This window comes from Leopardus geoffroyi, chromosome D4, assembly GCF_018350155.1.
Source record: "Leopardus geoffroyi isolate Oge1 chromosome D4, O.geoffroyi_Oge1_pat1.0, whole genome shotgun sequence".
NCBI lineage: Eukaryota > Metazoa > Chordata > Mammalia > Carnivora > Felidae > Leopardus > Leopardus geoffroyi.
The window spans coordinates 94,111,701-94,137,377 of NC_059342.1; the positions used below are offsets into that span (position 1 = coordinate 94,111,701).

Below are 25,677 nucleotides of genomic sequence, written 5' to 3' on the forward strand. Positions count from 1 at the left end.
TGCACTCATGCTGTGTCTCTCTCAAAAATAAATAAACAATAAAAAATGTTAAAAAAAAAGATTATTGTTCATCAGGTTTTCTTAGCAGCCATGGTCGATGATAATTAGAAGCTAGCATGGCGACTTAACAGAGAGCCCTCAGTCTGAGGGACACACGGAATTCAGTCTTTTCAGTCACAGACACACTGTGGTTTCATTGTTTCTGCCATATGTGTAACCAGCACTGTAGTATGCAGGGGTCCAACTGAAATCCTCAGAACTGTACTCATCCTTAAGCTCCAGGATTTTGCTAAAATTTTGTAGTATCTATATTGCACATCTTACAAATTCTTTGTCCAAAAATTATTTGTCTTCTGTCTGACAATATATTATGGATATGAAACGGCACAAAGTACTTCTGCTTACATTCCTCCATTATTGGTGGCAGTAAAAATGTTGACTTTTCCTCCAGAAATTCAGGATCGTCCACTACCACCAGTATTTCCTAATTTCCAAGTTGTAGCCCCAGTGTCCCTGGGAAGCCTCTGTGTCACCCCTCAAGATTCAGCCTCGAAGCAAGTGGATCCACTGTGTTGGAGGCACTCATTCTGTTTTTCCCTATAAGATTCTGACCAACCAGATCTGACTTTCGTCCTGACCCCATGACCACTAAGGCATGTGGATAGTGAGACATTTTGCTCATCCAAGTTTGGGGCGTGAGAGTGAGCCCTGGGATTGGTGTGTGTTTATGCTAACCCCTGTTTTAATGCTGCAGGAAGCTGTTGAAACAGTAAAAATCATTTTCCTTTACAGTAGTTACTGGGCTTGGGATTTATTAAATGCTTAAAAATCTTTGTTTTAATTTTTTTTTTAATTTGAGAGAGAGAGAGAGAGAGAGAAGGAGAGCGGAGGAGGGGCAGAAAAAGAGGGGGACAGAGGATCTGAAGTGGGCTCTGTGTTGACAGCAGACAGCCTGATGTGGGGCTTGAACTCACAAACCGTGAGATCATGACCTGAGCTGAAATTGGACGCTTAACTGACTGAGCCACCCAGAAGCCCCTAAATACTTTAAAATCTTAAAAAGTTTAAAATTTCAAGTGAACTGGTTTTTCCTAATACCAGCTTTTTTTGTGTGTTTTGTGAGGAAATAATGGTTTATTTTGTTCTTGATTGAAAATTTGTGTCTAAGGAGTCATATTTTTCTCTATTTAGAAATTTGCTTTTATCCATTTCTAGTTAGTCTGTGGTGGCAGATGTCTTCCTACCACCCAGTTTTAGCTCCCTGGGGTGCTTTGCCGGTCACGGGCTGTGCTCCTTAATAACTAGGTGGCATGCAAGGGAAACTTCAGGGCCTCCATTTGCATCAGTGGAGAGAGAGATGGAACCAGGTAGCAGAAATCAACTTCAGTGAGCTTCAACAAAAGAAGGGGATGCTGGGCGCCTGGGTGGCTTAGTTGGTCAAGTGTCCAATTTGATTTCAGCCCAGGTCATGATCTCATGATATGTGGGTTCGAGCCCCCATTGGGCTCTGTGCTGACAGTGTGGAGCCTGCTTGGGATTCATTCTCTCTCTCTCTCTCTCTCTCTCTCTCTCTCTCTCTCCTCTCTCCTCTCTCTCTGTCCCCCTCCCCTGTTTGTGCGCGCGCTCTCTCTCTCTCTCTCAAAAATAAATAAAAGCATTACAAAAATTAAAAAAAGGGGGGGGGTGCATTGCCTCACATAACCAGGAACTTGGAGGGGAGGTTAGGGTGTCCTTGTGCTGAGAACCCTGCAAGCCACCTTTATGGGGATGCTCCGCTGAGGTCTCCAGATGCCATGGCTGGAGGGGGAGTTGTAGTCCAAAGGATGGCTACCCTACATGGTTGATCCCCTCCCCCCCCCCCCCCCACTAGTGCACTGGCAGTTTAATTTAGTTCATGGTGCTAACAGAAGTAACAGTCACCGTGAAGGCAGACCCTCTCCTCACCCTCACCTCTGAGTTCTTGTTTTCCCGTGCTGTTTTTCTTCTCTCAGTTTTACCACTTGATACAGTTCTAGTGATGAGCATAAACACCGGAATCATGCTTCCTTCCCATAGGGCCCCTCTTGATGTGGACTAGTGAGCTCATTGTTGACAGGCATTCTTATTGCAGAGACTTTATTTATTTACTTATTTGTTTTGAGAGAGAGAGAGAAGGTGCAAGTGAGGGAGGGGCGGCGAAGGGGGTGGGAAAGAGAGAATCCCATGAGGGGCAGAGAGAGAGAGAGAGAAGGAGAGAGAGAAGCAGACCTTTCCTGGAGCAAGACTTGAACTCACGAACTGTGAGATCATGACCTGAGCCGAAGTCAGATGTTCAACTGACTGAGCCACCCAGGCGCCCCTTAGAGACTTTATTAAAGGGAGGTCAGGAAAGCTGCTACTGTGGGCCACAAGCGGGAACATAGAACATTCTGCAGTAATTTGAATTGTTGTCAAAATAGCATGTATGGAGAAGAGACAGTCCCTATAGGAAGAGCCTGATGTTCCTTTCATGTGCAGGTACAGTAAGGCCATACAGTAAGCTGTGCGCGAGCAGGCATGTGGAGCTCCAGGGTAGAAGGGATGTTGTGGCTAATGGCACACGACATGGGTGACTTGTTGGTAGTGTGACCTATTCTGTTAGAGTTTGGACTTCAGAAAAACAGTTTTTCGTGTAAATCAGAGTTGTGTAGTGCTTGGTGGCATTACCATAGCTGCTGGTAGGAGAGTTAGCTGGCTGGGAAAACAGCGGAGGTTCGTGTGCCTTTGTGCTTCTGTCACTTAGGGTGTTAGGAATCAACTCGGTAGCTCCTTAATTGGTCTGCAAACAGTAACATTCAGTGATGTGAGCCTTGAGATTGGCTGGCAGGAGGGCTTCTGATCACTTCAGTGCTTCATGTCTTCTCTGACTCGGCTCTGTTGGCAGCTCCTTAGGTGTGTAGACCCCGCCTGCTAAGACCTGTTCTGTGTCTGGGACAGACAGGGCCATGCAGCCAGGCCTCACATTGCTGGTTTCTTGGTAAAGTGGGGTTGGGCCAGGGGAAAGGTTCCTTTCTCTTACAGTTGAGATTGAACCCTAGATTTACCACAAACAGACATGAGAAGGATAGGGAGTTGTTTTCCAAAATGTTTTTAGTGTTTGAGTCTTAAGAAGGAAAAAAACACCCCCTCTGTTTAAGAGCCCCGCTGAGACATTTAGCACATCATTTGTGTAAGGGAAAGTATAGCTTTAATTTCTAGCTCTGTCCCTTCTTTTCTTTTCTTTCCTTTTCTTTTGTCCTTTCTTTTACGGCATTCTTGGAGAAATTTATGGGGAACTACATGCAAAGGAGTGTATTAAGTGAAGGTGTTCACTTCAAGGCTGTTTATGATGCTGAGGTGTCATAGATGCCCTGCGTGTCTCTTAGTTGGGTCCTGTGTGTGGGGAGAGCTCAGTGCATGCTAGGGATCTGCTGCTGCAGCCTGTGCTGTGACAGCATGAATTCATTTGCTCCCAGTAGTTAAGGGAAAAATTTACTACCTGTTTATGTAGTCTGTATTAGTTGTACCTTCATGAGTGTATTTGCACAGAAAAATGTTTCGAAAGTTATATGCAAATGTTACAGTATATGCTTTGTAGTTTTCACCTGACTCCCCCAATTCATTTCCTTTACTTAAATTAAAAATGTAAAATCGTGCAATAATGTAGGAATTTTCCTTTTGAAGATCAAATCCTGTTCAGGCAGGATCTGCCCTATGTGTCCCTGTGTGTCCCTTTCTTACTCGACAGTGTCCCCACAGCTTCTACGATGATTTGATACACATCCCTTCAGATTTCTCTCTTATGGACTTTTATGCAGATGTATTCGAGCCCACCAAAACCGTGTAGTCAGTCTTTGTGGGTGTTGTGTTTTCTCTGTCTATAGAACTGCTTTTCTTCTTCTCTTGAAATACTTTCAAACTTAATGTAAGGAAAGTTGCAAGTATGATAAAAGAGATTTTTTTTCATGAGCCATTTGAGATTAGGTTGCCCGCCAGGTGCCCTACCCCTCCGACAGCCGTAATCCAGCTATCCACATCAGATTGATATATCTCTTTTAAACAGTGTAGTTTATGACGTCATGCTTTCAACACTGGTATGGTAATCTCATTTTTAAATACATAAGTGTTGGGGCGTCTGGGTGGCGCAGTCGGTTAAGCGTTCGACTTCAGCCAGGTCACGATCTCGCGGTCCGTGAGTTCGAGCCCCGCGTCAGGCTATGGGCTGATGGCTCAGAGCCTGGAGCCTGTTTCCGATTCTGTGCCTCCCTCTCTCTCTGCCCCTCCCCCGTTCATGCTTTGTCTCTCTCTGTCCCAAAAATAAATAAACGTTGAAAAAAAAAATTAAAAAAAAAAATACATAAGTGTTATATGTTATATTCTGATTTTGTATTGTATACACATTACATCTCTCCTTGTAAAGGAGTCCTTTCTAAGACTTGCATTGACTTTGTTAAAGAATCCCTGATTGTATAGGTAGAGTTATCCTGGCACACCCCTCCATCTTTTTCTGCGTCTTTCTTTTTTATTGTGGTAAAATATGCTTAAACGTAAGTCTTATCATTTCAGCCATTTTTTAAAGTTTATTTATTTTTGAGGGAGAGAGAGCATGCGTGAGCAGTGGAGGGGCAGAGAGACGGGGAGAGAGAGAATTCCAGTTCGGGGCTCAGACTCACTAACCTTGAGATCAGGACCTGAGCCGAAATCAAGAGCAGAAGCTTAACCGGCTGAGCTACCCAGGTGCCCCTCAGCCATTTTTAAGCCTACTTTTGGTGGCACAAGTATGTTTACGGTGTTGTGTGACCATCATCATTGCCTGTTTGTAAAACATTCTCGCCACCCCAAGCAGAAACTCTGTACCTATTAAGCAGTAACTCTCCTTTCCTTTTTTTGTCTCTATGAATTTGCCTAAAGTAGGTGTTTCATGTAAGTAGACTGATTTGTCATTTTGTGCCTGGTGCATCTCACTCTGCGTAATGTTCTCAAGGTTCGTCTGCGCGATGGCCTGTGGCAGAGCCTCATTTCTTTTTCTGGCTGAGTAATCTTCCCTCGTATGCATAGACCACATTTTGTTTATTCATCTGCTGATGAACATGTGAGTTTTTTCCATCTTGTGACTGTTGTGAATAGTGCTGCTCTGAATGTTTGTGTACAAGCATCTGTTTGAGTGTCTCTTTTCAGTCTTTGGAGTGTACACCCAGGAGTAAATCGCTGAGTCATGTGGGAATTCTTTCTTTAACTTTCTGAGGAACCACCAAACCGTTTTCCACAGTAGCCACGTCATTTTGCATTTCCGCCAGCAACGCGTGAGGGTTTCAGCTTCTCCACATCCTTGCCAGCACTTGTTTTTGTTTTGGCTCATCTTTTTGACCATGGCTGTCCCAGTCAATGTGAAGTGGGTGCCATCTCCCAGCCTCGTCCCCTCCAGTCAGAGATCATGGCTCTGTGCCTCCTTGGCTCCGGTCATTTTGTTCCCTTACTCCTTCAATACAGGAGCTTTTAAAATGGTTCTTGTTTCCTGAAATAGAAATGAAGCACAGTTTACTAAAAATCCATGGGAAGTTGCTGATTCTGTTGAAGTGCAAAGTAGGCAGAGCTGATGAGAAAGTTGACTGGACTGTGGAAGAATTTGGAAAAGGGATAAAATGGGAATTATAGGAAACAATAGGCCGATACTGGTCAAGGTGCCAAAATATTGTCAGGGGAAGGTCTCCTTTATTGGCACTCATAAAGTATATTTATATGTACCTTTGAGTATTTCCTTTATTATTTATTTATTTATTTATTTATTTATTTATTTATTTATTTCTAATTTTTTATTTTAGAGAGCGTGTGTACTAGCAGGGTAGAGGGGCAGAGAGAGAGAATCTTAATCAGGCTCCACACTGTCCGCATGGATCATGACCTGAGCTGAAATCTAGAGTCAGATGGTTTTTTTCTAATCAATCTTTTTTACTTTAGAAGGGAGTTCTTACAATAATAAAAAGTAAGAAAACATTAAAAAAAATTTTTTTTCTTAACGTTTTATTTATTTTTGAGAGAGCGCGAGTGGGGGAGAGGCAGAGAGAGCCGGGGACAGAGGATCCGAAGCAGGCTCCAGGCTCTGCACTGTGACAGCAGCGAGTCCAGTGTAGAGCGTGAACCCACGAACCACAAGATCACGCATGACCTGAGCCAGAAAGTTGAACGCTCAACCAACTGAGCCACCCAGGCGCCCCAGAAGACATTTTTTTATATGCGTGTTTTGGATCTGGGGAAGAGTCATGAGCTTGTATACTGACTTGATTGTGCCCCTGCTGTGTGTATTGGCAGTGAGTGATGCTCTTGGACTCCAGTTAAGTGAGGTCTATGAGTACTTGGGGAGGGGCTGGCCTCAAAGCTGGTGACGAGGAAGTGGACCTGTGTGGGCTGGACCATGGCCTCTTTCAAAAGAGGGTGTGGTATTGAAGACTCGTGGGGAGTCTTAAGAGAAGTGTGACATTAGAGAGCCGGGGGAGAGTGTGGCAGCCCCTCCCTGAGATGGTCCGAGTAGTGGGGCCAGACCCACCCTTTTGGGAACTGGTCCTTCATAGCTTTTGAGCATGGCAGTAATGGGATCTTTGGAAAAGGAAAAGAGCTGCTGCTCTTGTAGGGCATGGGTGGAGAGAGGAGAGCAGTGAGTGTGGTGACTGATCACTGGGGCAGGTAGGGTGCACAGAATCCGCTGGGGCTGGGGCCAGCTTGAGACACGCTTGCGTTTGAACAGTTGACTTTGGGGAATGAGTGACAAGTTTATGCCTGGCACATGGCAGATACTAGAAATATCTTTATGATGTATGTACTAAGTACATCGAGCAGTAAAAGTGGCCGGAATTTATGGTGTGTTGCCCACCGTTTTGAACGTTCTGCAGCTTCCTGAGCCCTCTGAGCTGGGTTTTGGGTAGTTGTACCCATTTGGGCAAGAGGAAAGTAAGGCAGCAAGGTACCATGCCTGGTCAGCAGAGAGCCGAGCTTGAATCGTGTGAGGGTGTCAGGCCTGCTGTGGACTGTATGTTGAGCGCTGCAGGACACTCAGATGTCATCTGTAGTTTAGAATTAGTTTTTCTTTAGGATTTTATGAAGAATTTAAGTTTCCATCATGTGCAAAGTAGACGACTTACAATTCCATGATCATGGTCAAGATTTTGCCACATGGTTCCTATCTTGTTCGTTCCTTCTCTTCCTTTTCCTTTTTTTTTTTTTGTTGCTGTGGTATTTTGGAGCACACCGTAGAGGCCGCGAAACTTCCACTTCTCAACTCAGAGGACGTACCTTTTAAAAACGCAGAAGGCATCCTTACATAACCACAGTGTTGTTTTCACACCTAACAAAATTTGAAGTAATTGCTTGATGACATCTATTTTAAAATCACCCTCCGATTATGTCAAAATGTCATTTTATGGTTGGTTGGTTTAAATTAGGATCCTAACAGAATCCACTCTTTGCATTTGGTTGTTATATTTGATATCTGCAACCATTACCCCTGCTAAGATCTTTCATCTTTTGCGATGAGGAAGCTATGTCAGTGGTCTTGCAGAATGTCCCACATTGTGGATTTCTGTTACTGAGTTTGTTAGGACGACTGTATTTTTGAGCCACGTTGCCCATTTTGTTTTTTATATTGATAACCTAAGGGTATAACAAATGACATCATGTTGAGTGATTTCCCTTCGTGATGGTTTTATATTAGGAAAAACTTGGTTGAAACTGAGGAACTAAGAGCTAGATCTTTGGAGTGGAACTGAGTTACTCTGGCCTTGTAAGGTTACTCTCACTGTTGAGTCACCGTGGTACATGCGCATGTAGCTGGTGGACAGGCCTGTGTTAGGCGCACAGCTGATTGCTGCATCCTGGTGGCCCCGTTGTCTCCACTCTGTGCCTTTCTGCCAGTGAGACATCCTCATTTCTTTTTTCTTTTTTTAATTTTTTTTGTGTGTGTCTTTATTTTGAGAGAGAGAGTGTGAGCCGGGGGAGGGTCAGAGAGAGGGGGAGACACAGAATCTGAAGCAGGCTCCAGGCTCTGAGCTGTCAGCACAGAGCCTGACGCGGGGCTCGAACCCACAGACCGCGAGATCATGACCTGAGCCGAAGTCTGACGCTTAACCAACTGAGCCACCCAGGCGCCTCAAAGACATCCTCATTTCTAATGGAGTCCATTTTCATTTTAATTTAGTCTGAGTTAAAGTAGGAGAGATGGAGTAGATGTTTTCCAATGTCAAAGATTGTGAGTCTTCCTGGTGTCGTGTTGAGTTGTGTGCCCCATGAGCATCTAATGGCACTAGGTGTACCCAGACCCACCACTGGTTTTCTGCTTAGCCAGGTAGAGAACCCCCTGCACTGCTGTGTAGGGTGGGACCCGTCAGTGTGAGAACCAGGCAGAAGGTCCCCATGGGAGGCAAGTGTCACCTTTGCAGGTCTGGAAACTTGATTTTGTCAGTAAACCAAATTGTGATGATCATACTATCCAAATTCACAAGAGACTGACGTATAAAAGAAGAAATCAGCATATTTATGGTGGTAAATATGTGTAGATATCTTCACCGTGTGGAAAGTCAGACTGAAAGTAAACATTGTGTGACCCCCATTCCCTGGTTTATGCCCTCAGAACAGACACCTGCTATAGCCCAGCACTTAGCCGGTTATGTCTTGGGAGATTGTTCTGGGTGTGTGGCTGGCTTTTGTTTTTGTTTTCCTCCACAGACCAGAAAGGGTTCAGATAGCATGCTTTAACTCATGGAAGCTTAGGGGGCCGTGGAGCCACGGTTCAGAGTGGGAGAGGCCGTGCTTTCCCCACAGGTGTCCACGCACCTGTTTCATTTCTCAGCTTGCTGTGTCTTCTCTGGAAATCACGTTATATGGGGGTCTGACCTCTGTTGTGGGTCCCAGGCCCAGGGCTGTGTTTGCTGTAGCCTGGAAGGGACACAAAGGACAAGGGCACTGTTTGAGTTGTCTGTTAATGCTTAGCACACTATCCTGAAACATAGTGCCTAAAGACAACAGTGATCACTTGTTATCCTTCATGGGGCTGGCAGTTCAGACAGGCAGTGTGTGTGGGGGGGTGATGGCTTTTTTCTGGTCCATGAGCCTGGGGCCTCAGCTGGAAGCCTCAGGCACTGGGGATGGCTTGCACTTCTGGTGGTGTGTGCTTTTTGTGTGGGCTGCTGGTTGGAACGCCCACAGGTGGCCACAGCTCTGGGGTCCTCAGGGCATTTGTGACCTGGCCTCACGCACCATGGAGCTCACTTTAGCCACAGTCTCAGGTCTAGGCTGTCACAAAAGGCCATCTTATTTTTTTAAAAAAAATATTTTTTTTTTTCAACGTTTATTTTATTTTTGGGACAGAGAGAGACAGAGCATGAACGGGGGAGGGGCAGAGAGAGAGGGAGACACAGAATCAGAAACGGCCTCCAGGCTCTGAGCCATCAGCCCAGAGCCTGACGCGGGGCTCGAACTCCCGGACCGCGAGATCGTGACCTGGCTGAAGTCGGACGCTTAACTGACTGCGCCACCCAGGCGCCCCAAGGCCATCTTATTAAAGGCGAAGGAGCACAGCCCGCCTCTCATGGAGGAATGTCAGCATTACCTTGTTAGAGAGGTGTGTAGGGTCGTGTGCACATTGGTCTGGCCATCTTTGGAAAACTACAAGAGCCAAGCCTAGCCTAGGTCAAGGGAGCAGCAAGCACGTAGCGCCTTCGGTTTTTTCCTTTGCAGAGAAGCCAGTTAAGGGTTAAATAGCAGATGGAAAGGGAGTCTGTTCTGGTATTTCACAGTCCCTTAAATGTAATTTCTGGGGCTACTTTGGATAGTAATTGTATTTTCCAAAATTAGGAACTAACTCCTTTTGCTGCCAAAGGGAAAAAACAAAAAGACAAAAGAGGGAAAAGGAAATCTATCAGATATTGAAAGGATTCATTCTTTTTCTCCCCACCCCTTTTGATAATTAGCTAGTGAAATTGGTATGTGGAAAATGGTTGAAAATTAGGGGGTGAGCAGATAGCACTCTACATCTCACAAGTTTCCTGGACAGAAGACGCATCCCATCTTTGGGAATCCATTTGGTGTTGACAGTGTTGCGCTGGCCCTGATGCAGTTCTCGAGGAGAGGACGTGGTCTCTGGGTCCAGATCTTGTGCAGAGTCCTAAAGGAGAGAGGAACAAATGGCAGGTCAGAATTAGCATTTCTCCTAAGGTGGCTAGAGTCATGACATCTCCACCCTTGGGGAGAGAAGGTCCTCTTTGCCCTGTGTGTCAGATGCTGCAGATTGCCTCCAGCGGCCGAGTCAGGAAAGCCTGTGAGCCGTGAGCAGTGTGCTCTTTGTTGGAGGAGAAGGGCTTTTTTTTTCCATTGGCCTCCTAGCTGTGAAATGTGAAAGCACGATCACCCATGGAACCACAGAGTCCAGCAAGCATGCACTTATGTGTTTAGAGAGGATTTTCCCTTCCTTTTTCTTAGTATTTCACCATTGTTGGGTATCTTTACAGCTCCAGTAGATAATATGTGAAATCTGGCACACCCCGCAAAACACGAGGGTAAGGGTGCTTTGAGGCTGCATTGAGGAGATGGCAGTTTCGTGGGAGGACATGGACTCCCTCCCTCCTCCCCTGTAGTGTGGGCACATCTTTACCAGGCTCCTCTGTGGGCTGCCATGTTGGTCACCTTCTCTCAAATTCTTTTTGGAATGGCTTTGACTCTTTTCAAACTTAAGGGGTGTGTGTGTGTGTGTGTGTGTGTGTGTGTGTGTGTGTGTGTGTAGTAGTAGTAGTCGTAGTAGTAGTTAAAGAGTAACCTTCTCAACATCTGTGCTTAAAATAGGAGTTCCGAATAACGTGGATACATGGGTCCAGGGTGGCTTGAGCCCTGAGAAGGGAGGGAGCTTATCTGTGAGATGGCTGTGGCCTTGGAAATGCTGGTGCTGCCAGGGCAGGGGGAGCAGCTTTCAGGCCCAAGATCAGACCAGAGCACTGGCTCCATGCACACACAGCAGGGTCTGAGATCTGTGTGGCAGGTTGGTTCGACGTTGGCTTCTGTATTTGTATGGCTGAGTCATGGAGCCGGCTGTCAGGAAGTGTTTGTCCACATGTGCTGCTCCCTGTAGGTTTGGTCTGGCCTGGCCCGTGTGTGCTAGCCGTGGGGCTGGTCTGTTGTCCGGTGGACCCCCACTCCACTTCAGAGGTTAGAGTATTTGGAAGCGGTTTTAAATTTCTGATGACTTTAAGGGTTTCACCCTTGCTGTCATAAATAAGGATACTTTTTGTGGTTAGATCCTTATTGTTGAGACTAGAGTTTTCCCATTGGATCATTGGGGGAGTTGGAATGAATGTGGGGGAAGATCTTCTTTCCACAGGAGTCCGCATGGCTGCATCTTTGTGGAGAAAGCCACGTTACAATTGGGCTTCACTAATTTAGGTCACCTGAGAGAACAGAGCTCTCTGGAAAAGTGAGCCAAAGGGCCCTGAGATAGATGATTCTCTTTTTTCCCTCTTAAGTTTTCCTTTCAGACTACTCTGCGCTCCCAGCCCCCGTTTGTTGTGGTTCCGCCTGAGTAGAGGCCGGCCAAGCTTCCACCATCCGGGGTTGGCTGCACCGCTGGCAGTGTGGAGACTCGGCGGGGCTGGTCCAGAACTATCATTACCGTGGTTCCTGGCTGTCCTCATGATGTGGACACCATTGGTCTGATCTGTTGAGAGGTAACTGGCTACCGATGAGGTGGGCTGAGCCTGGGCTGGCGCCGGGGGTCCTTGGCCGGCCCTTCCTGGGTTCACAGACTGCCATGGAGCAGTGGAGGCTTTCCTTCTCATGAGCCAAAGGCCCGTCCGGATTTAGAGCTGACATAGTGTCATGGTTCTTTCTGCCGATATCTTTATAGTTTAAATGGATAAAACTATTTAAATACTTACAGATTATCCAAAATTTGGTCCAGCCCTTATTTGTCTTTGAATTTTAGGAACTTTCGAAGGGGTGATGTCAGAGTTTCTGTGATCTTTCTCCAACAGCCATTGTTTATTTTACAAAAAGAAAACAAATCAGCAGTGTGGTAGAAACCCGACGGGGCAGGTACCTGGGAGGTTGAGCCTTTCCAAACCCTGGGAAACTGGGTTTGTTACCTCACCTACAGGGTATGCTGCCTGGCCTTGGGCACGTTCCTAACCTTGTGCCCGAGGCTCTTCACCCGTGGGGGCAGGCACTTCGCCTTGCAGGTGAACCCGCACGGGTGCTGATGAGGAGGCTCACTGTAAATAAAACAGGAGCTGACAGTAAATAAAACACAAGTGATGGGTCGTACTCTTGCATGGAAAAGTAACGAAGGTTCTACACAAAATCTTAACCGTTTTAATTTATACTGTATGCATAGCAGAAACTGTTTTCTTAAAAACTATCTGAAATCAAATGTAGTAAAGTTGAAGTTAACTGTATTATGATGAATTATGTTTGATGCAGCCATTTCACGTCCATTGACCATGGAGAAACACCTTCTGTGGATGAAAAGCAGTGCTGACTGAGGGGCAGAGTGGGGAGACCCCAGTCTGCCCTGAGAGGAAAATGCGTTTAATTTAAAGTGTCACGAGGGGTTTGCCTTTATTTTATTTACATATTGTGTTAAGTTGTAAGTGATTATTATATGCTTATTTTATGGTTATATCACATAAAGTGACGGTACTGTACAGACTCGTAAGAGATTTTTTTCTTTTCTTTCCTTTTTTTCTAATGTTTATTTTTGAGGGAGAGAGGGGAGAGAGCATGAGCAGGGGAGGGAGGTGTCAGGGGGAGAGGGAGACAGAGGATCCGAAGCAGGCTCTGTGCTATTAGCTCAGAGCCTGACACGGGCCTTGAACTCAGGAACTACAAGATTGAGGCCTGAGCCAAAGTCAGATGCTGAACTGACTGACCACCCAGGCACCCCAAGATTTTTTCTTTTGATCGTGAAGAAAAACCTAGCTGAAACCTAGATTATGTCCACACATATTCTGATGTGGGGTAAAAATGGCAGCACTGTCTTCTTTCTGTCTTGTACTACATTTAAAAATGAAAAGAAGGGGGCGCCTGGGTGGCTTACTCCAGTTAAGTGTCCACCTCCTGATTTTGGCTCAGGTCATGATCTCGTGGTTCATGAGATACAGCCCTGAGTCGGGCTCTGCACTGAGCATGGAGCCTGCTTAGGATTCCCTCCCTCCCTCCCTCCCTCCCTCCCTCTCTCTCTCTCTCTCTCTCTCTCTCTTTCTCTCTGCCCCTCGCCTGCCTGTGCTTTCTCTCTCTCAAAATAAATAAATAAATAAATAAATAAATAAATAAACAAACAAACAAACAAACAAACATTAAAAAATACAGTAGATACTACTGTTGTGGTCTTTACATCTGGGCATCTTCCTCCTGTGCCCTCTTTTCTTGTTAACTTTAAATTTTTTTTTAATGGTTTTATTTATTTTTGAGAGAGAGAGAGAGACAGAGCACAAGTGGGGGAGGGGTAGAGAGAGACACAGAACCCAAAGCAGGCTGCAGGCTCGGAACTGTCAGCACAGAGCCTGATGTGGGGCTTGAATTTGTGAACCACGAGATCAGAACCTGCGCCAAAGTGGGACACTTAACTGACTGAGCCACCCAGATACCTCTCTTGTTACCTTTAAAAACAAACAAGCGAGTATTTTTCTTCAGAAATACTCTGTAGTATTGTGTAGTTAGAATTGGTAGGTTGCCTGACTGTGCTGAGGTTGCTTCTGGTTTTTGTGGAGTAGAGGCATCTTGGCTGCATAAAATGTGCCGTGCAGGGTTTAAGGTAGGTGTGAGTGGGTGGTGAGGTCACAGCCGTTCCCCTGTGCAGATCATACTGGGACCATCCTGTGTCTGTAAGGCTGGCAGAGTCTAGACTGAGGCACAGGGGAGGCAGACCAGAGATGGGGGTAGGGTGGGGGCCTTGTGGCTCTGGGCATCTGATAGAGTGCTGGAGTGGGATTAAATTAGGGTATCTGAAGGCCCTGGAGTAAGATTTTTTAATGCCTTTGGGTTTTTTCCTCTGTGTTTTATTTTCTTCTGTGTTCTTTTGTCTTATGGAGAAATTGTTTCATTAATAATTCTTTTCTGGGGCACCTGGGTGGCTCAGTCTTTAAGCACCTGGTTTTGGCTCAGGTCGTGATCTCATGGCTTGTGAGTTTAAGTCCCACGTTGGGTGAACTGGGTGAACATGAGCCCCACTTTGGGTGAGCCTCCCTCTCTCCCCCACCCCTTCTCTCTGCCCCTCGCTCACTTGTGCCGTCTCTCTCTCTCTCTTTCTCTGAAAAAAAAAATTATTTTTTTTCTTAGGAATATGATTTCACAGGGCAGAGAATATTGCCTTTTTTTTAAAAAAAATTTTTTTTTTTCAACGTTTATTTATTTTTGGGACAGAGAGAGACAGAGCATGACCGGGGGAGGGGCAGAGAGAGAGGGAGACACAGAATTGGAAACAGGCTCCAGGCTCTGAGCCATCAGCCCAGAGCCTGATGCGGGGCTCGAGCTCACGGACCGCGAGATCGTGACCTGGCTGAAGTCGGACGCTTAACCGACTGCGCCACCCAGGCGCCCCTAATATTGCCTTTTAAAAATGTCAACACTGGGGTGCCTGGGTGGCTCAGTCGGTTAAGCATCTGATTCTCGGTTTTGGCTCAGGTCATGATCTCACAGTTTCGTGAGTTTGAGCCCCATGTTGGGCTCTGCTGTGGCAGTCCAGAGCCTGCTTCGGTTTCTCTCTCTCTCCCTCTCTCTGTCTGCCCCTCCCCTGCTCACGCTGTCTCTCTCAAAATAAATAAACTTAAAAAAATTAAAAAAAAATTAAAATGTCAACATTGCAGGGTGCCCGGATGGTTCAGTTGGTTAAGTGTCCGACTTCAGCTCAGGTCATGATCTCCCAGTTGGTAGGTTCAAGCCCTTCCTCAGGCTCTGTGCTGACAGCTCAAAACCCAGAGCCTGCTTGGATTCTGTGTCTCCCTCTCTCTCTGCCCCTCCCCGGCTTGCACTCTGTCTCTCTTTCTCAAAAATAAATAAACATTAAAAAAAATAAAAAAAAATTTTTTTTTAATGTCAACATTGCCACTTCAGAATTATTGAAACTTAGCGCCCTTTTGTCTTTTGCTGACTTTTATAGACTCCGTTCATGGTTGCCAAATTCAGCAAATAAAATACACAGGATGCCCAGTTACATATGAAGTTCAGGTAAACGTGCTTACACTAAACAAATTGATTTGTCATATCCCTGAACTCTAAATGTAATGGACACCTGTAGCTGGAAGTGCACTTCACCTTGTAACTCCAGCACGGGTCAGGTTCTGCGTCACCCCCGGGACACATTTTTCTCCTAGATTTTTGTTTATATCGTAATCTACCAACTTGTATTTAAGGGCAAAAACTTCACAGACTGGACAATTTTTCTTCTTTTTTTTCTCCATCCACAGCAGTGCTTCCGTGTATCAGATGGACATTCAAAGGGCAGAATGTCATTTTCTAGAAGTTCAGCTCTAACTCTAGCACATAAAGTGCATGCAGAGTGGACTCCATTATTCTGGTGTGCCTTTCCCAAAACGTTTGCTCCATTGCTGTGGTTTATAGTCCGTTCTGATCGCATACTGGACAGACTTTGTGCGGTGCTTCCCCCTCCCGCAGGGGCGCTTCAGCCTGTGGGCCGTTACGGTGCTGCTCTAACTCGGAATTTGTCGTAGGCCGTGAAGTTGGATGGGAGTCTGGGTCAGTGGGTGAGGGAGCTGTTAGTGCTACAGTTTTGGGCCTGCTTCTTAGCCCCTGTTTCACCGCAGGTCCCCAGGCAGCCTCGTTGAGGCAGGCGAAGGGTGAGGAAGAGAAGAACGTGCAGGGTGGGAGTCCGCCCTCTGGGCCGCAGCCGCTGCCTCCTCCCCCCCCTCCTCCCCCTCCTCCTCCTCCTTCCCCCCCTCCTCCTTCCCCCCTCCTCCTCCCCTCTTCCTCCTCCCCTCTTCCTCCTCCTCCTCCTCCTCCTCCCCTCCTCCTCCTCCTCCTCCTCCTCCTCCACACTCCCCTTTCCTTCCTCCTCTGCCCTGTGCCATTGTCAGTGGTCACTCAGAGTAATGAGCAGGGAGGATGCTTGGATTCTAAAAGTAAGAGCTGCAGACAAGGCAGAGATGTTGGGGTCTTGTTTTGGGCTCTGAGGCTTCTCTGGGGCCTGGAGTGATGGTTAGTGCTCATCAGAAGAGTTCCTGAATGCATCCGAATAGATGCAGAGCAGAATAGTGGATACTTCTGGTATTGTTTGAAAGTGTGTTATGTAATATTCTTAAAACAGAGTTTTTTGGGGGAAGAAGTCATGAATCTTAATTTCATGGCTGGGACATGTGGCTGACAGTGGGGACAGGACACAGGTGGTTTGTAGGTATATTCGTGAGTGAGCCGGGGAGGCCTGTCCTGCCATGCCTGGCCCTGGGTGTGCCGGGGGGTTTGGAGGCATTTTCAGCAGGTCTGTGATGTGGGGGGGCTTGGTGTCCTTGATGTATGGCTTGGCCTCAAGGCCAGTCAACAACCCTAAAAACTGTTTAGGACCCCAGAGGGCTCTTGTTTATGTGAGTTCTATCTACTGGTATTGACCAAAACATAAATGAAAACTGAAGCTTTACAAAAACTCTTATTTACTTAAAAATAACAAAAGTAAACCTGTAACCTGTTGTTTACATGTTAAAGTGAATAATTTCTGTGAAAAATAACTGTTTTCTAAAACAAAACCACAGAAGTGTGGCATTGCTTTACAGGTTGCTGTATCTCTTTCTTGTCTGGCTTCTGACTGCAGGGATGTGCTGTTTGGTTGCAGTATGTGAGGAAGATCCAGCCTCGTGTAGACACGTGAGCCTTTTAGATAATTCCGGATGTGTTGCTGGCTATAGTGTGCCAGAACCTGATGGGGCAAAGCAGAATGTCGATGGCCTTCCTTCCCTGGGAGGTTTAAACCCATGGTTGGCCTCGCATCTCAGTGCACCTTCCTGTCATGTGTGGTTTTAAAGATTAGGTACTGCTTGGGGCGCCGGGTGGCTCAGTCGGTTAAGCATCTGACTTCGGCTCAGGTCATGACCTCACAGCTCGTGAGTTTGAGCCCTGGGTCGGGCTCTGTGCTGCTGACAGCTCAGAGCCTGGAGCCTGCTTCGGATTCTGTGTCTCGCTCTCTCTCTGTCCCTCCCCCACTCGCATTCTGTCTCTCTCAAAAATAAATAAGCATTAAAAAAAATTAAGATTAGGTGCTGCTCATTTGGGAAACACTGGCTCACTAAATTATGGGGATCTTCCAAATGTTGGCACATTTCGTCATCCAAGATCAGAAAATTGTTTTCTCTTATTAACATCTCTTCTGTCATCAAAAGTCTTTAAGTGTCCAGCAGCTGTGAAGCTCATGGGGCAGATAGATACACATTTACCCAAATTCTAGTTTCCAGTCAGAAGCTAGAATTTTAACATTGGCAACACATACTGTTGGTTTTTCTTTGAGGTCGTGGGCTCACTGCGTTTATTTTGAGAACATGTTTGGCCTGCATCCACACGTGCGTAGCCATGGATCTTGCCAGTTCTTCCAAATGCAGACACCCAGTGAGTGACACTCAGCCCAGCGCCTGCCCCGGGCCTCTCCTGAGGGGCCAGCAGACTGGATTGCTGCTTGCTTACCTCTTGTCTGCTGCCTTCATGAGAAGGCCTGTGGGGAGACCGCTCATTGCACCGCCTCAACAAGGGCATGCTCAGGTGAGGTTGGCTTTTCCGCCCTGAGTGCATAGCGTTGAAGAATTCAGTCACTTAGGAGTTTAATTTGGTCAGAAAAAGACAGGTATTATATGTGTTCACTCATATGTGGAATTTGAGAAACTTAACAGAAGACTGTAGGGGAAGGGAAGGAAAAATAAGTTACAAACAGAGGGAGGCAAACCATAGGAGACTCTTAAATACAGAAAACAAACTCAGGGGTGATGAGGGTGGGGCAGGGAAAATGGGAGACGGGCATTAAAGGGGGCACTTGTTTGGATGAGCACCGTGTGTTGTATGTGAGGGATGAACCACGGGAATCTACTCCTAAAGCCGAGAGTACACTGTATACACTATACGTTAGCTAACTTGACAATAAATTGTTAATAAATCAATCAATAAATAAAAATTAAAAAAATAAAAAGTTTAATTTGGTGCTGCCATTTTGGCTCCTAAGGTACCCAAGTAAGCACAGTGAAACAGGCAGGTAGGCTCCGAGTATTACAATGAAGCTAGCTAGCTTTGACCTCTTGGACCCCTGGAAGGGTCTTGGGACCCCAGAGAACTTCTATTTGAGAGTGGGTTGTGGGGATAGGCTAGAGGTGGGTGGTTGGGATGTAGCTGTGATGGGCTGGGAGTGGGGGCAAGGCCTGAGCATCTGGGCCTGACCCTGGATGGGCTGTAGGAGGTCAGGGGGCTGGGATTAGATGGGGTTAGGTGGCCCCCTGCCTACTTTCTGAGATGCCTGGCCACGACCTGATCCTGGGAGGGACATCAGGTGCTGCTGGTAAGCTTAGAGGGGGGCAGGAGAGGGTTTTCCTGGGTCCACATACAGAGGTGAAGGGCTCTGTTAGGGAGTCCAGGAGCCCTTCCTGGGGCTCTGCCCGGGCTTCTTATTTCCCCAGACTCTCTAAACCCAGATTCTTTGTAAACTCTCCTACTTTTTTTTTTTTTTTTTTTTTTGAGAGAGGTTGAGAGAGAAAGACAGCTCGAGAGTGGGGGAGGGACCGAGGGAGAGAGAGTGGATCTCAAGCAGGCTCCACACCCAGCGCACAACCCAACTTGGAGCTCGATCCAGCAACCATGAGATCATGACCTGAGCTGAAATCAAGAGTCAGACGCTCAACCGACTGGGCCACCCAGGCACCTCACACTCTCCTACTTTTAAATGTTGATAGTTGATTAAAGATGGAGACATGTGCCAGTCAGCCCTGTGAAGCTGTCTCACTGGTGGCTCCTCGGTGATGTCAGGTCTGTGTCCGCCCAGCAACCGGGGCGTGTTGTGCCAGCCCCAGTGTAGCCACAAAAGACTTAGCCCACAGAGAGACTTCTACTCAGCTGGTAGGAAATCTCGGGGCCAGAGATATGAGGGTGGACAACAGTGTGATGCAGCACTTCATGCTCTAGGAGTCTGAGAGTCTGGAACTTTCCTTGCCCTCACCTGGAATTGGTTCTCTCTCTTCCAGGAGCCTCAGTCCTCTCGGTGGGAAGTGGTAGAGAGGAACCAAGATTCTGTGCATGGTGTGCTTGTTGCTGCCGAGGTGTCCTTGCTTCGGGGCGGTGCAGTGCAGTGTCCAGAGCGTCAGCTGTGCGTGCAACTGTCAGCTGCTTTCCTCCCCGTCGCCCCGTGCTCTAGAGCCAGCATCCTTATCCTCCTCCTGTGAGACTCCGGCCGTTCTCACAGCCCCCACCCCGAATCGGACTGCAGGCAGGCTTGAAGTTCTGTTTGGTTCTGCTGTTGCCAGTACAGGAGTTTGTCACTGGTTTGGGCTCCGTGTTCCGTGCTCACCCCTCTCCTGGTTTGGTGTTGATTTTGTGGATTGCTGGCTCTTGTGAGAAGGTGATGACAGCCATGTTCCCTCTTGTTAGCATACATAGGTTCGGTCCACAGAGAGCATCTGAATTTGGGAGATTTTTGTTCTTCCTGCTTCAGTTGTGGGCTGAGCTCATCATCGGGCTCAGTCCCTGGGCTTTTGGACTTTCAGACGTTCACACTGGCCGTGCCCTGCTCTGCCCTCACCCGTCAGGGGTTAGAGTGGCTACCACTCAGCCTCCTTTATTCATGCGGCAGACGCTGGCTGTGGGTCTCTAGGCTGTTCCAGAGAATCTGCACAGGTGTATAGCTGTGTGGAAAGCAGACATGGAAGTGGGCCCAGCGGCCTTTCTTACTCAGTCCTCTTAGAAAGGCCCCAGTAGTTCTGTGGCCACGTGCTCATTGGCTCCTTCTGCACGCCGGGCATTGCCGACACTTCGGGGATATGTCAGAGAACAGGACAGGCCCCTCCTGTGGAGCCAGAGTTTGCATGCTGGTGGGGCAGACAGGCTGGGTGGTATGTTTGATGGTGGTGAGTGCCAGGGGGCCAGCGAGGCAGGGTCCAGGAGAGGCCTTCTGATAAGGGGGAGGTTGGCCTATTGAGAGGCTGCAGGGTCCGGGGACAGGAAGCTGGGGTCAGAGTGTGGAAGGAGGATCAGAGGCTGGGCCCTGAGACTTTGCTGCCCATGATGAACACCTGGGAAGACGCTGGGCTTTGAGGAGGGACACATCCAGCTTTGATCCCTCCCTGCAAGGACATATTCCCCACCTTCTGGGAGAAAGTCTCTGAGTTCCTGGATTTAACTTGGTGCCTGGCACCGAATTCTGGCTTCCTGTGGCAGGAGTGTTTAAGAGGGATTACAGAAGGGGGTCCACTACTTAAGACTCTGAAAACCACCAGTGGGGCCACGTGTGGTGCTCCAGGGGAAGGTGGGAGGGCAGTAGGGGGAGCTGAGCCATGCTCATGCCCCCTCTCATCCTATCCACCTGGGGAGATGAAATCAGCTCTGTTTAGGAACTGCTGGGGGGAACATTCTGGAAACACTGAAGAAGAAGGGACGTCACAGGGCGGGAGGCTGCTGTGCACACTTGAGGTGGGTTGGTGGTCCAGGGCGACAGGGTGGGGCGCTGCCACTGCTCTTAGGAGCCATGCTTGGCATTCGGGGAAATCAGGGACCTCAAGGTTCTGTAGGAATGTTCTGAGAATGTTTTGTGGTGTCTTTTGGAGAATGTGTTACGGAAGTTAGACACGTGTTTTGGGGGTTTGGCCCTTAGCTTCTGAAAGTTGTAAGTAGGGGGCCTGGCGGGGGCCCGCGTCTGCCCCTTCTGCCCCTCCATGGACTCGTGGCGGCAGCGGCTGCTGCACCTGCGGGGACCCCATCAGGAGTGTTTTGCGTGTGCTTCTCCAGCCAGACTCTAACCCTCCCTAAGGCAAGAATTTTTAAAAAACAATTCCAAGAGACGTTGTGTAATTCATGCCTCCGCATAGTAGAGCAAATATTTAATGATTGACGTTTTTATTGAATTTTCTTGATTTATCCATTTCTGTAGTTTTTTGTAGGTTTTTGTTCATTTGAAATACTTAGTTGAATTGTTATCAGCAGCAGAATGCCCTTTGATACAATTTATAGCATTCCAGTAACAGTCAAAACTTTTGAGATTTCTAATTATGTAAGTGATGCGTGAACACATTCTTATTATTAAGAAACTGTCTCCTAAAATGCAGATAAAGTAGAAGTTTCCTTGGGCTGCTTTCGGAGTGTCATTCTCCCTCCTGGAGGTGACTGGTATCTGCTGGTTTGAATATGTCCTAACTGTGCAGTCACCTGACAGTGAGTTTCTGTCAGGATCCAGATACCCCGTCCATCTAGAGAAGTCGTGTTGGCGAATTGCTTAGTCTGCCTGTGGGTGAATCCGGGCTGATGGCTGTTTCTTCTTTAGCAGGCAGTTCCGGCGAAGGGGGAGACGAAGCAGGATTGCTGCATGAAAACAGAGCTGCTGAGGGAAGGTAAGGGCGCAGTTTGCTGCTTCGGGAGAAGTGGCCAGAAGACCCATCACTCTGGTGTCTCCTCACCTGTCCCCGGCTCCCAACTTCTTTGCTTTTACCTGGGTTACCGCGTGGCTTCCCATGTCCCATCCCCAGGTGGACACAAATGCACACACCTAGATCTGCTAGAGAAGGGAGCCTTTACCCAAGAGTGAAAAGCAAACACCTGGTAGATGCTTATCTTCAAGTGCACCCAGGAAGTCGAAAGTGAGAAGGGTCGTGGTGAGGTTTATGGCAGCTTTATTTCTAGCGCTCAAAGCGGAAGTGCCCAGGTGCGCATCACCTGGTTATGGCCTGTGGCGTCAGCACCTCAGAAGAAGGGGCGGCTTTGTTCTCACGGCAGCACAGACGATACTCAGTGTGTTTTGCTAAGTGAAGGAAGCCGAACCCACAGGCCATGTACTCTGTGACTCCGTTTGTGTGACGTTCTGGACAGGGTAAAACTAGAGGCTTGGAACACAGCAGAGTTGCCAGGGGGTGCGGGGAGGCTGAAGAAGGGGCGTTTGCAGAGCAGAAGCCCTGTGAGGAGCCATGGTGGGAGGCACTCTGCTCTGTTGGTTAGGGCTACGGAATGGACTCTGACAAGTGAGTCCTGCTGTGTCACACATGAGCCACGTGAGGGCTGCCGAGAAGTTCACTTTGGAGAGCCGCGTCCTGGCTGGACACTATGAGGCTGATGGCTTGGGAGCGATGCAGACACGGGATTTCGTTTGGCTGTCTGTCAGGGGAGATGGGCGAGCCGCCCCGGACTGCCTGCCACACGGGCACTGGGGCTGAGCAACGTGTCACGGCATCGTCCCAGCAGCCTCGGAAGGTTAGCGCAGGAGGAACCTGCCCACGATCGTCACTGTCCCTCCTCACTGAAGCTGGTGGCTGCCGCGGGCGCTCCTGGTGTTCTGGCCGCATGCCAGCCGGTGCTGTGTGGTTCTGTCTCTCCTCTGAGGAGGGGGAGCTGAGGCGGGGCGCACTGCTGGGCCAAGGTCACCCAGGCCGCCGGACTGGCAGCTTCTCCCCTCCCCCGAGAACGTAGAGACGATGGTGTGCGGAGGCGCCGGCAGTGGCTGGTGAGACTGCTGTTGGGTGCACGGCAGGAGAGATGAGTGGAGAGCAGGGGCCCGTCTTACCGGGCCCCGCAGGTTGGCCCGCAGCGGCCCATCACTGACCTGCGTGTCTTGGTGGGTGTGCCTCTGAGTGCCCCCGATGCAGCCTTGCAGGCCATCCCGGCGGTGGTGGGATGGCCTGCCGAGGACCACCTTGCTGCCGACGCTGGTGGCTGCCCTTCCGTGGCCTTCCTGAGCTGCAGCGTGGCCACCCAGCATGCATTGCTGCAGCCCCTGTCTGCTTCTCAGGCAGTCCAGGAGCTGCTGTGACACCTTTTCACATCCACATAGTCGCCTCACGTGAGCACTGTGCACACAGCCAAGGGCCACCGTGGGTGAGCGTGGAATGCGGGTGCTCCGGCGGCCAGGCCACAGGGCAGGCTGTCTTTCTCTGCATGACGTGCTGCACGGACACACCTTTGTAACAGAGCTGCTTCCGATTCCAGTAGAGTTCTAGGGGCTCCTGGGGGCAAGGTGGGTTGGGAAGCTGAGCAGTGTCTGCTTTGCTTCCTCTGACCATTTCCAAGCCTCACTTCCTCCCCAGTGGGAACCCTGCTCTCTGGGGGGCCCCCAGTTCAGATCTGACCCAGTCAGGCACCTGCGTGGTCGAATGAGGGTTGTGGTCCTGCCCTGCATCCTGCCCTCACTTTGGGCCTTGGGGGACCTCATCCAGGTGGGATCTCTTAAGACCTGCCTGAGCGTTTCTTCATGGTACTGTGCTCCCCTCCACTCCTTGAAGTGTCCTCTTTCATGGGCACCCACGGTCTCCAACTCTTCTTTTTCCCTCCCTGGCTCCCCTCCTGGGACCTTTTCTGATGGAAGTTGTGGATAAATAATGCTAGGTGCCATTTTCCTCTCTCACACACTGTCCCTGAGCCCAGGTCTTGACTTCCTTGTGAGGAATCGTTAGACTGATTTCCACAGCAGGGATACGTTTTACACTCACACCAGCAGTGTGGGAGGGGTCCAGTTCCTCTACTTCCTGTCAGCTCTTGTTACTGGCTGTGATTTTGATTATAGCCATCTGAGTGGGCGGGTACAAACTGGTGTCTGATTGTGGTTTTGATATGTATTTTCCAGATGATTAGTGATGCTGAGCATCTTTTCATGTGCTTATTTGCCCTTTGTATGTTTTCAGAGGAGGGTCAATTTAGATCCTTTGCCCGCTTTTTAAATAGGTTATTGATTTTTATTGTTGAATTGTCAGAGTTCCTTATATATCATAGATACTAGTTTCTTAGCAGATATAGTTTGCAAATATTTTCTCCCATTCTGTGGCTTGTCTTTTCAGTTTTTTGATGGTGTCTCTTTGAAGCACAGAAGTTTTTCATTTTGATGAAATCCCGTTTATCTGTTTCTTCTTTGGCTCCTTTTGCATTTGGTGTAACATTTAAGAAACCATTGCTTGATAGAAGGTCACAAAGATTTATGCCTGTGTTTTCTTCTTAGAGCTTTATAATTTTATCTCTTATAGCTAGGTCTTTGATCCATTTTGAGTTAATTTTTGTACATGGAGTGACATAGGGGTGCGGCTTCATTCCTTTGTGAGTGGATACCCACTTGTCCCAGTACCATCTGTTGAAAGGACTGTTCTTTCCCTGTTGAATTGTCCTTGCACTCTTGTTGAAAGTCAGTTGTCCGTGTGGACGGATGGCTGTGGTGCCGGTGCCTCTTACTGTCCTTAAATGCTGTTCAGTGCTGGAATAGCTGTTGGAATGCCTGTACCTTCTGCTTCCACCATTGCTGTCATGTCTGGGTGTTTGTGGTTTTGGTTTTAAAGATTTTATTTTTAAGTAATCTCTACACCCAATGTGGGGCTTAAACCCACAAGTCCAAGGGTCCAGAGTCACAGACTCCACTGACTGAGGCAGCCAGGCGCCGCTGTCTGGGTGTTTCATTGCCTGACTTTTCTCTCCATTGTGGATTCTCTTTTTCTTCACAGGTCTTGTGATTTTGGTTAGATGTTTTGAATAATATTGTTGTGGCTTGAACACGATGTTATGTTTGGTTGTCTCCCCTACCTCCCTCTTCCCTAATAGATTGTTGGGCTTTTCCAGGGCACTTGATTGATTAATTCACAGACAAATTTGGCCTCTTACTGGTTTGTTTGTAAGCATTTTTAGCACTGAAATAGAGTAACCTTCAGTTAATAGTTGGTTTGTTGCTGTTGTGTGAGAAACGTTTCTCAGGTAGCAGGTGTAGCTCGGTCCTACTAGTAAGGTGTTAGCTGTTCGGGATCTCTGCTGAGTGCCCATCACTGAGAATTCTTTTCTTCACCGGGTCAGAGCTCGGCTCCTTGACTCACATGTAAGACTCGATATTGAGTCTTCTGTTTCATGGACAAGCCATTTTATATCTCCATTTATTTTACTTTTCTTGAAATTTTCTCAGCCACACGTTGTTGTTTTCGGTGTACAGGTGTTGCCATGATTCTTCTGTATTTGCTTATGCTGTTGTAAATGGTGTGTCTAAAATTTTACTTTCCAGTTTTCCATTGCACTTCATCTTTTTGTGACTGAACTTTGAGGTAATTGAGGTCCACGTGCATTTATAAGAACTAATACAGAGAGAGCCCGTGTGGCCTTTTCCCAGTTTCCCCCAGTAGTGACATCTTGCATAACTGTAATGACAGCACAACCAGGATATTGACGTCGATAAAATCTGCGTATTGGCTTCCTCGGGTTCCCTGGCTTTACAAGCATACGTGTGCATTTATCCCTGGTCCGTCATCACAGTGTAGGTTTGTGTGCCCTCCTGCTGCCAGATGCAGAGCACTTCGTGGTGCAGGGGCTCCTCCCCCACGGCCCCCTGCATTTACGCCCTGGCTGCGAGTCTGGGCCCTAGTGCCATGGTCTTGTCCTTTCACAAGTGTTCTGTCGATGGGGTCGTACTGAGTGCTGCCTTCTGGCATTGACTTTTTTCACTCAGCATCATTTCCTGGGGGATTTGTCCAGGTTACTTCACATGTCAGCAGTTTGTTCCTTTCTTTTCTG

General features: G+C 48.0%; 1 protein-coding gene and 1 long non-coding RNA gene across 12 annotated transcripts in view; one reads left to right on the forward strand and one right to left on the reverse strand.

Annotated features, from left to right (window-relative positions):
* EHMT1 (euchromatic histone lysine methyltransferase 1) overlaps positions 1-25,677 on the forward strand; it is a 154,373-nt gene that overhangs the window by 46,620 nt on the left and 82,076 nt on the right. For 5 of the 9 annotated variants that reach the window (XM_045468994.1, XM_045468996.1, XM_045469001.1 and 2 more), the window contains one exon: positions 21,479-21,545. The exons of 2 other annotated variants lie outside the window; for them this stretch is intronic. In XM_045468994.1, coding sequence (XP_045324950.1) covers positions 21,479-21,545 — 67 coding nt within the window. Of the gene's footprint in view, positions 1-21,478; positions 21,546-25,677 lie in introns of those variants that run through there. 2 more of the 9 variants (XM_045468995.1, XM_045468997.1) reach the window with 1 other exon arrangement.
* LOC123593327 lies at positions 5,403-10,138 on the reverse strand. Of its 3 annotated transcripts, none has more exons than XR_006710260.1 (4): positions 10,025-10,138; positions 8,821-8,922; positions 7,134-7,284; positions 5,404-5,512 (listed from the first exon to the last, which is right to left on the reverse strand). It is a non-coding gene; the product is annotated as an uncharacterized LOC123593327 (long non-coding RNA). The 3 variants fall into 3 exon arrangements; XR_006710262.1 differs by having other exon boundaries at positions 7,134-7,336; XR_006710261.1 differs by lacking the exon at positions 7,134-7,284 and having other exon boundaries at positions 5,403-5,512.